Genomic DNA, 12,149 nt, shown 5'->3' on the forward strand with positions numbered 1-12,149 from the left:
ACAAAAGAACCCAAACTCTTCTAAAGAATCTAACCAGAATATTATCCAGGAGAAAAGAAATAAGTTTAACAATTCAACACTCAGATATAAAAAAATAATTATTGCAAATCAATCATAAACATTAGAACTTTTCAATATAGAAACTGGTATGCTTACCTAGCATACGAATGTACAATGCAGTCTGATCAGAGCTGTCATAGGAAATCGCTCCACGTCTCTGGAAAAAAAAAGAAGTGTATTTTATGCAAGTTAGAACTGAATAATTTTTAAATTGAAATGAAAATAAAGTATCAATTTTCCATTTCCAATTTTACTCTCAAAATTAATTTTGGAAATTTGAACATGCAAGTTTCAAATATATATACTGATTTTGTTTTAGGAGGGGACAAAGGAAGGACATGAATTGGTAGTGAAGAGATTATGAAGAACAGAACCAGAGTGTGGAAAAAATATCCCCCCCTAAATTTCTTTCCAGATGCTCCTCAATCATTCCTCACCATAAAAAAGACACAGAACAAGATTAAGCAGACACAAAAAACCCATGCTCCTCATAGCCTTCTAGAATGTAATACTTAAATACTTGCAGTTCCTGGTTTATTTGTTTATTTACTTTTACCTATGGGGTATTTCCATCTTTCAAAGCTAAAAGTAGTTTTAAAAGAAGTAAAAGAACTCAAATGACAGCATTACTGCAGTCCCAGGAATTCAACCGATATGCTGCAAGGGCAGGACTTGGCTGCTACATGCTACTTTCACTCCACCCAGTACTTTCTGTAGGCAAATCAAGGTACCACTGAAGCAGGATATAATACATAAAGGTATTTTAAGGAAAACAAGCAAGTGGTACTTCACATTTGATGATAAAAGTCTAAAAGAGTCATCAAGCTATACATGCCTGACATTGAGATACCCCCATATAGGCTGTATTTCTGACCTACACAAGATTTTTATGTTCCATACATACTCAGCTAACCTGATACTAGTTACAATCCAGGAAGTCTCCCACAAGTGTGGTGGACTGGTCCTCTAATAACTAAAAAATGGAAGAACTTTCTCATAGTTACTCAACACTGGCATCATGTAGTTTTCAAAGCTTGGCATGACCTAGCACCCAGCCTCACACCTTGTCTTTACTGTACTTCCACTATCTTCAGCCACTTCCTAGGGCCTTCATTAATGTTTTTTCTTAACCCTAGGATCAGAGGATCACCTTCAAAATCAGACTTCAATTTTGCCAGTTCACAACATTTGTTCTTTAAAGAAATAAAGATTTTTTCATGTGCATACACATTAAAAACTCGTATGACCTCTCCCTGTCCATTACACTTATTTACACTGGGGACGGTGAAGTCCTTGGTGCCACAAAGGTTTATCACACCCCTTTGAGAACTTCAGATAAAAGCCAACCTGAAGGTGAACACAATCACCCATTTTTTTCCTCTGCATAGCAGGAGCAACACTACACACAACAGCCTGAAAACGTGCAAGTTGAAAAGATGGCAAACCAAACCATGTTAGGAAACAGAACAGAAAAACAGATGTTGGCTATTGAAAAGAATTCTAAAAGAAATTAAGAGATAAAGAAACAAACTACTTAGAAGGGGAAGAAGGCAAAATTGCTTATACAACTGATGTCCTATGACTCCAAACCCAGAAGTTATACTTAATTGTTTTAATATTTTTCACATTAAAACAAAAAAGAAAGCCTTACACTTGAAGTCAGAGAAGTATTTCCAAAGGTAAGCTTAATATTTAAATTACAGAAATGACCAAAGACCTAGCTCCAAACGGGGTCCAATTATAGTAGCTGTTGTAAAGACTACAAGGAAGAACTCCCTGCACAGCACTTTTATGTTTTCTTAGCTTTTGTTCTTTATTTCCTTGGAAGATCATAAACCATGCAAATAATCCTTCCCTTGAAATATGTTTGTACAGCATTTCTCACAGCAATGTGCCTGTCCTGATGGGAAAGGCAGCAATACAACTCATCAGCCAGTAAATGATGCTGATTTCCCACTAACATTCTCAAGTTCCTTCATATAACCTACCTTTGAATTTCAGCAAATCTCAGCCGAATATATTTTCAGTAGCCTGGAACATTTCATGTCACTGACTCGGCACAATCAGTGATGTAATTTAGTGCTAACCTGCAATTTGCACCTGTCTATCACGGATTTCTGGACATGTCCGGTACAGTTCTGTAATCTAATATAGGAGAAAGCTAAGCACACATGCAGCTAGAAGAACCATGCCCAACTGGAGCATTAGTCTCCGAGAAGGAAAACAATATGTAAAAATTTACTGAATAATAAATCTTTTTGATATGTTGATACTAAACCGCTACTTGCTCTCTAAAATATTATTTGCTAGATAAAGTAGTACATCCATGTATGATAACAAATACAAAGAACATTTTCAAAAATGTAAGCCACTTCCTTATACAAACAAGTGATTTCATGATGCAAGGACTCTGAAAGATCTCGTAGGAATCTTGGAACAACTAAATCCTTTTGAAATTACCTTTCAAAGTTTGGTTTCCTAAGGAAAAAGGGACAAGTTACCGTGTAAACCTTACTAATAATACTTCAAAAATAGTAGGACAATTTCAGCTAATCTTGCTAAAAGGGTAGAGGTCCTAAAGATACTTCATTCACTGAAATTTTTTAAATAAAATACGTAAGAGGAAAGCACTTATGGGCAAGTTCCACCAAGAGACAGATACAGGGTGGGTGACAAGCAGTCAGACCTTGCACCTTCAGACCAGGCAAATAAGTGAGGTACAAATAAATAGTTAGGAGCACTGTAGTGGGCAGTCAGAGACAGATGAGAGAGCTAATGGTACAGAGGTTTTTAGCAACTTGTGATAGGTAGGTAAATTAAATAGCATTACACTCATCCAGCCATGGATTGCTTTGTGTCAGCTTATGCTCCAAATAGGTAACAGACTACGTACCGCAGGTTGAGGTATTTTCCCCGTTTTCCCACTTCAAATAATACCATCAGCGTATTTGTTACACTACCCCCTACACTACTCTAGAAAAATGCAAAGAAAAAAGAAGAAGAGAGAGAAGTAATTTAATCTACCCTGCCTGTGGTTCTTTTAAGACGCTCTGCCCAGATTCCACTTTTTTAAATGAAGCAAACGGAAAGACCAGATTTAAAGCATCAGCTTCTACTGAGATGTGAACTGTCAAGTGCAGCAAATTTGTAAGCAGAAAGGCAAATGCATCTTGGAGAACTACAGTTTCTGTAAGGCACTCAATAATTCAAACAACTTCATCACCAGGATTCTACTCTTGTTGACCACCAAAAATGCCTCCTCCCTCATTGCTAATCAAAGGCCCACTATCTGTAGCCTACACAAAGACACGAAGACCATATTTACACTAAAAATTTACCTTACTTACACAGCTGAGATGACTGTAGCATACACTGTATCAGCCTACAGAAACCCTGGCTAAAAACATCACAGACAGACCTTGACTTGTGGCACTTCAAAATATCACATTATTGTTAATATTTTTTAACTCATTTAGAATAAAATTTTATTTCTAGATGTCTGCCACCTCTTTGGTCTACCTGAAGCTTTGTACCTGTTAATAACCATAAAGCATATTGAACTCCTTGACCCTCTGTACAAATCTCAAACAAATAAGCATCATTCCAACAGGCAGACAGAATTGCTAGTGCTCAAACTGAAGACAATCCTAATGTGTTTAGGCAGGTTCCCTTTTCAAGCACAAGGACAACTTGGTGTGGTCGGAATATCTGCTGGACTCCAAGTGATTCAACAAATTCCTCAAATGATTCGGTGAGGTTCTTCACCACTCCACTCCTTTCCAGACACGAGCACAGTCATCTGAACTAGGTAGGCTATTGTTCTTCAGCAAAATGTCAGAAAGACAACTGGGAAGGATTGTTTATTCTGGACTTCCACTTCGAAAACCTCACCTTAAATTTCAGTTTCATATTAGAGTGTCATTTATTCTTCCATAGGGCAATACAGTAAGAAAAGCTTTCATTTCTCCTCTTTCGTCACATATTTATGGGAAGTGAATGGAAGAAGTTCAATCTAAAGTGGAAGATCCATTAATCCTTTAAGAACAACGATATAAGGACTCCACAAAAACAGGCAAAGGGACTATCTACCAAAAGATATAGATTTAAGTCAGATCTTTCTGAAAATCTTTTCACAAGAGTATAGGAAGCTGTTAAAGGCCATGCAACAGGAATGACATGCCAAAATAGCACATAGATCTATCTTCAAAGGGAAACTGCTTCAGTGATGCTAGGGAGTTCAGCATACACATTTAACACTTGGAAAGAGAGCAGCTGCTGCTGTTTGTGACAAACAGAAACATTTCCATTGATGTATCAGTTTTATCACAAGGATTTCACAGTCCGGCTCAGAGCAGAGCACCAGCTTGACTGTTGGGCACTTCATTTTGGCAAGTGCCAACCAGCCAGCTTTTGGACTGTCAAGCAAAACTGCTGGTCTCCTTCTGTAACAGCAGAAGGAAACTGGTAGAGATGTTGGCCTTCAAAATTCAGTACCACCCATCAGAAAGAACCATCTATGCTTTTTGGAGTACACAACCCTCATTTTGCGACTCAGTTGTTTATTCAAAAGCTAGGCAAGAAAAGCCAGAGGACAGCAACACAACCAGTCAGGTATTTTTACCTACTTGGCTTTTCTACCCAAGTTATTTGCCCAACAATCAGAGGATTGTTTTCAGAAAGAGAAATTGAGAACAAGTTTGGAGAAGCTGTTCTATCATGGCAACTGCAATTTATTGGTTATGCTGCTTCAAATATAGACACTTGAAAACTATTTAAGATTCTAAGACAGTTTATCAACAAGTCCCTAGAATGACAAACGAATGAGACCAGATTTCTCCAACTATTGTTGGGTTTCAAAAGCGAGACTGTCATGTATCAAAATTCTTAGAACTATTTCAAGTAATTAAAAGTTCCACGCTAACATAAGATCCAGTTTTCCACAAGGCATCATCAAGCTTTTACTCACTAAAGCACTGGAAAATGTTCTTTTAAAGCACTTAAACTGTCACTGAACTTGGGCAAGTCATTGCAAAACAGTCCTACTACTATTTTCTAAATATTTCACTGGAGTTCAAAGCAGTATTTTGAAAGTTCATCAAACCAGTGATAAGAAAATGTAGTTAACTTCAGGAAGGCAATACTAATCACCAGTAAGACACACAGTGCCCCTTCAAATATCTGAATGTGGCAACTTTAATATTTTCTTCCATATGAAGCTATTTCACATTATCATCTCCCAAGACGGATGGCAATCATTTATAAACTTAGCTATTGTTTGAATGATAGTTATCAACATTAGTGATACATACATATGTATACAAGCATCTGTAATGTTATTTTCTCTTACACACCTTAGATGTATATCATGTGGCATCATAAGATCTACCCAAAGTTTTATCACATAAAAACTTCAAGATTTAACAAAAATACACAAAACAAAAGTTGAAAATTGATCAGAAAAGAAAGCATAGTCAAAAAAAAAGCATAAATGATTGACTTAAACAAGGACAGAAACACACAGGGGTATTACCTTCAGAAGCTAAATCAGAATGGTGGAAGGACTCAAAAGCAACAGCAAAAGAGGATAAAACAAAAAAAATAGGATAAAACAAAAAACACAAAAAAATAATTCTTTAAAAGAAACAACCATTAAAAACAACCATAAAATGCAGAGGGTTTTATGCTTAACTGTATTATGTCAGCTACCTGGAATTCCTATTTTTCCCACATTAACAGAATCTTCAACCAAACTGAACTACAGACATAATCCTTAAGCAGGCTTTTTATGTCAAGTTTCAGAAAACTAGCGATTCGACAGTATACCAGTAAAACACGGATGATGTACTAGGCTAGCACACCAGCTGTAAAACTTTGGCATTTAGAATCTGCCTTCAGTCACAAGTGAACATCCATTAAGGTATCCTGGTCTTTTTCTTGATGTGACAAAAGTTATCACAAGTGCCAGCAACTAAACCTGACCGGTTTTGCTTCTAGTAATTTTAGAACTGTGTTACTGGCATGACTGAAGAGCACAGCCATGGATACCTGGCAAAGCTTGTTTTCACAACAAATTCAAGTTCATGTTTGTTCAGACTATTCTATTAATTGTACAAAAATGTTAAAATTGTGTATTAATTTAAAAAAATAATCTATCTATATATAAATGCATGAACTCTTTTAATTTTTCAGTTTCCCTCATTCTCTGCAATGATTCTGGCCCTCCTTCACAATTCTAAACTTAAATTTATTCCTCCTTTAGGAATCAATTCCAGGTTAGGCAGGCAGCAAGTTGTGCTGAGAAGAACCTGGTCTCCTCTCCAGGCACCAATCCCACCTATATTTACTACCACAATATACATTACGGGGATACTTACGTTCTTTAGAATGCGAAAGTAGGAACTCCTAATTTTGTCTAACATTAGCCCACATTTTTCCCAAACACAGGCAACTCAAATGGAAAGGCTACAAAGTAAGTGAAGTAGCCAGTATTTCACCTAAGCAAACAAAACTGGTATTTCCACTCCCATAACCCTAAAATCAACAATACAAAAAGGATATCCTGTCCAGGAAGCAAAATACGCTAATTTGTATTATTCTCTCCACGTTTAAAATTGTTTTTCCTTATTTTCACAAAGCCTTTAAAGCACTATAAAACTGAAGATCTGTTAGTAAAGGAGGCAAGCAAACCCCTGCCACTCAGAAGCCATTTCAGATCCGTTTTCCCCGTCTCCTACCTGGCACTGCTACAAACACACTCTTCCCACTTCAAAGCAGGCAAAAATCGAGCGCTACAAAATCACGTAGGAACGCTTAAGAAACACAGTCTTACATGACGAATGATGTGTTTCCAAAACAGATTAGATGTAAAAAGGAAAAAAATAAGTACCACCGGTGAAGTTCTTAATGACCTGTTTTCTCTCAGGCTACTTGCAGACCCAGTCAGTCAAAACAGAACAATAAAATGGCCCACCTTAGAAGTAACCCATTTGATAAGGACCAGGGCTAAACACCAGACCGACGCGATTCCCATCGGATCGCCCCGCAGGCCCGAAGCATAGCCTCCTCCCCGACCCCCGCCGGCGCTGGACGGGGCGGGAGGGCGGCCGAGCCCGCGGCGCCGCGCGCAGAGGCCGGTGCGGAGGCCGGCGGCCGGCGGGGGCTGCCCGCGCCGCCAGCAGCTGCGCCCAGGCTGCCGCCACCTGACAGCCCCGGCAACGCGCTCCGCCGCAGCGGCGCTGCCTCCCGCAGCGGCGCTGCCCCCCGCGGCCCGCCGCCGGCTCCGCGCCCGGCGAGGAAGTTCTCCGAGCAGCGGACGCGGCCGGCAGCGAGGCCCTGCTAAGCCCCACCGCAAGGCTGAAGGAAACGAGGCACCGCGGTTACGGGCTTTTGTAACGCGCGTTCTAACGCGGCAAAGCTTGCCAGACTGCAGGACCAAGCCCCAGCACCACTCCAACCACTGCCCGAGCTAATTCAGGATACCGCCGTGCCTCTCCACGCCGCGAAGAGCCTGCTTCCAGCAGATTTCACCATAGCTGACGTTCACAAGTTCCTTTTATCTCTGCCACCTGGAGAACTGCTATGAACTGAACTCCAAAACGTATTTCAAGGTTGCTTTCATAGCAATTTACTATAAATAACGTTAATGAAGGAAAGTTAATGCACTAAACACGCGCAATCGTTCAAACCGGTCACGGTTCTCTAACCTCTTCTTTTGGCCGCCAAATACCAAGCCATCCTTCGTACTACCATTCCAGCCACGCACGCTCCTGCCTGAACTGGCACCTTGCTTCTGTTTATTGCTCCGAGGGTTGAACTTGAACTGAAGACTACAGTCCCCCACACAGACACACACAGAGTCCCCCTCACACACACACACACACACACACAGAGTCCCCCTCACACACACACACACACACACACACAGAGTCCCCCTCACACACACACTCACACACAGAGTCCCCCTCACACTCACACACCCACAGAGTCCCCCTCACACTCACACACACACCCCGGCACCTTCCGTGGCTGGAGAGCACGCTGACTTCCTCTCAGAGCACTGCCTATGTAGCCAAGCCGTCCCATACACCTGGTGCAGCTTTGAGATTCATTTTAGGTTTTGTCATTTTAAGCTGACAAAAATGTTTCATTTCAGAAATACAAAGAAATCTCAAATAGTTTGGAAAAAAAAGTAGCTACGGATGGAAAAAAAGGAACAGAGTGTAAGATAATGAGAAGTTTAGAAGGATGAAGTGGAGTAATTGAAAGGAAAATTACATGAAGATTCTGCTCTTCCTATAATTATTCTTTTATTATAAGAAGATCATATTGCAAATTCTAATACGTGCACAAAATAAAAAAGTTAGCACAGATTACCGAAGGAGTAACTTTAGCACTGAAAAATTAATTTCCTCCTATTCACAGGAAAAGAGGACAGACAGCACGGGGGCTGTTTACTGAATGAAGGAGAAGACTCAGTAACTGAGATAGGGTTCTGTGTTATTTTATAATATGATTCCCAATATTTGTGCTGGTGTTTAAGCTATAATCATGATCTCAGCACCAGCTGTGGGTTCCTACAGCACCATTACGTTCCAAACACATATACTCTGCTCTCTCCCCTCCCTATGCCCCTGAAAACCAGTCAGATCAAAACCACATGCAAGAACATTCAGAATGGACCTTTTGGTACTTCACTGAATGAATACAGCACTTATCTAAAGGTCTGTTAAGTTCCACCCAAAATACAAACTGTCACAGAGGCAGATTTAAAAATATTACCATCTCCAAACACTTGACCAGGTTAAGACACTCTGATAGTTAGTCATCACCAGTCTGGTATTACTTTAAAAAAAAAAACCAAACCCACAATAAATGGCATTAAGCTATATCCGCATGAGCAATTTGGCACAACTGGAGCAGATCAAAACACAGCTGCTGCTGAGGTCTTTACACCTATACTACATGAAGCCCAGAACGGGGGTTTTTTTGCAGGACACATTTACTCACACTTCCTGAACTGGACCGGACCACAGGAGGTTCAAAGCTGCCAAAAATGACCGATAATCAGTCAAACCTCTACAACCCTATCAAGGATTAGAGTACATTTGGTGCACGCAAGGAGTGGAATAGCTTAGTTTCTTTTGAAAGGACGCTAGTTAGCACATACCGAAACCACTCTGGAAAACAAACAATGGGCATGATAAACAGGGACAACAAGGTGATTTGCTTCAAGACTGAACTCTCCTCCAAATAAAACTCTTAACACAAGTAGCCTTATACTCTTTGAAAGGTCAAGCATTTCTCTCCGTCACCATTTTTTTCCATCCCTGATCAGTCTTCCCTTTTTTCCTGTCTCAAAACACGTGTTGGTGTGTGTGGATGGTCTTATGCCAGGTGCATGGAGCAAGCCTTTCTTCCACCGATAACAGAAACACAACATTATTTTAGAAAACAGTGATACAAAGTAATCACCCTTTCCTCTTTGTCTTCCAATAATAAGTGGTTTAATTAATTAGCCTCCACTTAATGAAAGTTTTTCTTAAAACTATTGTCTCATGTATAAGTTTAATTCCAGAACACAGAAATAAAAGTATCTGCCCATCTGTTAAGCACCACTATAGCATTACTTGTTTTAACTATGGCTTGGAAATTGAAAGACTGTTTCAGAAATAGGATTCTGAATCTAGAGACAGAGGAAGACCAAAAAGTGCACTGGTTTATATGAGAAGTATAAAAAAAGCTCAAGTGCTTCTTTTGGGGAAAGTACTGCTTTGAATAACCCCATTAACAATTTTAAGGTGAAGGTGAAATAAATGATGTTTTACAAGTTTAAGAAACTAAATTATTCAAGGTCATTTGCAAGTATGGTAAACCCTCAGGTACAAGACTACATAAAAATAGGAGAGTACTAAATTCCCTCTGTGATAACATACTACCTATTATACTACCTAAGTTCTGGGAGTGCAATCAGTGACCCTTGAGCTGTGGACATCATCAGTCTCGGCTTCATCTTGAAATGAAGGAGCACAGAAGAAAGAACAGCTACCATACATTGCATTTTTTGTCTTTTAAAAATTATGGAAGTTCTTATGGCTGTTTCATTTTCTTTCTTCTTCTCTTTTTCTTCCCTGCTTTTTAGCAGATTCTTTTTCAGGTTTTTTAAAATTTTCTCAATGCATGCAGAGATACCATGTTCGATAAGGCAAGATTTCCAGTACTTAATACTCAAATATAGCATACAAGTCACTAATTCCTCTGTCCTTACCATCCGCTCAATGTACAAGTGCAATTGCTATCTCTAACCATTTCCAAACAAACATAAATATTCCAATGACTTCAGTGTAAATTTAATGATATATAGCATTGTAGATGCATCTAAGCAGTCGAATGCATGTTTTGCTACAATTTTTGCATTTGCTCAGTAAGCCTTTCTGTGTAATTCCTTGTAAGACAAGAATTCATTATCAGTGCAGCAGAAAGCACCTGGGGTCTTGGAACAGTTGTTACAAAGATTCCACTAAGGAATTTGTTAAAGATACCAGTTTGCTCTCCCTGTGAAACTGGCATCACATGGGATCAGCTCCTACCAGTTCAAAGTAGCTCTCCATTAATATGCTATTGTGATTTGCAATGATCCAATTATTTTCATATATGCTCCTACAAATCTGCAAGGCTCCACATGGAAACCCATTATTTCCTAATAGTGTACTCTGTTATTTGAAGTACTAAGTACAGGATCCCAGTTTTACTTGTATATTTCTAAATGCCCATCTGTTCCAATCCTTTTCTCCCTTTTTTTTAAATAAATTTCAGCAGTCCTGAAGAATGAATCAGCATTGCCTTACAAACCTCAGTAACTACTATATGTACAGAAGTGTCTTTAAATCCCCCCCTTCCCCCCCCCCCAAAAAAAAAAATTCAGTAACACCTACAGGAAATCCAGAGTTGAAGCAACAGCACCATATTTCACAGACATTATTGGGTCTCGTATGATGCTCCCATTTAAATGCAGCAGGGCTTCACAGATCTCCATCACCACATAAGGTTTTTCTGCAGAAGTTTGATGCCCATTGCTAATCACTCCTACTTGCCAGAATGACCTGATTTCACATGCATGCACTTGTACACCTGGCCCAGAAATGAGATCCCCATGGAGTCTCCTTTGCCCTTCAAACACCCCCTTCCAGAACAGAGGCTTGTGGCACACTGATTTCTAGGATACACTCCTGACTGGCATATTACTTGTTAGGAACCAGTCAGGGAACTTAACTGTATTTATATTAACAGCATGTAAAGACAGCAGAGGAATAAGCCTATCATTTACCAATTCATCAGCACATAGTGGGAAAAAACCCACAGCTCTCAATTCATTTCCATCTTTTCTTCACTTTTCTCCCTGCCTCATTATCTATCATGTTAGATCTCTCTCTCCAGCAGACTTCACTAACAAAGAATAATTAAATGGTGATCTACAAGAAGTATTCTTGTAACAAATGTGGGTAGTGATTGCTGCAGCCCAACCCAACCACTGAACACTGCACTCAAGGAAAATATGCCATTATTTTTACAGATACTGAGAGCAGACTTTTAGAATATCACAACGTATACACAATGACCAACATTTACAAATGCTATTTCTGTTATGACTTAACTTAAAAAGTAATCTAAGCATTTTACTTTCAATTCAGCTTCTTATTTAAAACATTTGCCACATTAGCCTATGTTGCAACTAGGTACAGGTTTCCAACTATTGCAGCTGCTTATTAATAAAATCACAAAATCATAGACATTTAGCTTGGAAAAGACTTTTAAGATCATCAAGTCCAACTGTACACCTAACACTGCCAAGTCCACCACTAAACCATGTCCCTAAACACCACATCTACACATCTTTTAAATACCTCCAGGGATGGTGACTCAACCACATATCAGCTAGTAAGCAATAAGTAAACATGTAAAATTAAAGAAAGTTAGCAAAATTCACCTTCCTTGCCACATATAAATCATTGTTACTACCTATCTCATTGCAACTAAACTCAAAAGGCTAGTTGACCTCAAACCTAAGGGCTTAGAACTCCAGAACATGAACT

The 12,149-nt window shown here is 39.3% G+C and overlaps 1 protein-coding gene across 4 annotated transcripts in view; it reads right to left on the bottom strand.

Moving 5' to 3' along the window:
• The window catches only part of PDE7A (phosphodiesterase 7A), a 78,478-nt gene that overhangs the window by 36,810 nt on the left and 29,519 nt on the right, over positions 1-12,149 (bottom strand). For all 4 annotated transcript variants that reach the window (XM_075023372.1, XM_075023371.1, XM_075023370.1 and 1 more), the window contains exon 2: positions 157-217. In XM_075023372.1, the coding sequence (XP_074879473.1) occupies positions 157-217 (61 nt within the window). The remainder of the gene's footprint in view (positions 1-156; positions 218-12,149) is intronic.

Source organism: Buteo buteo, chromosome 3 (assembly GCF_964188355.1).
Source record: "Buteo buteo chromosome 3, bButBut1.hap1.1, whole genome shotgun sequence".
Lineage (NCBI taxonomy): Eukaryota > Metazoa > Chordata > Aves > Accipitriformes > Accipitridae > Buteo > Buteo buteo.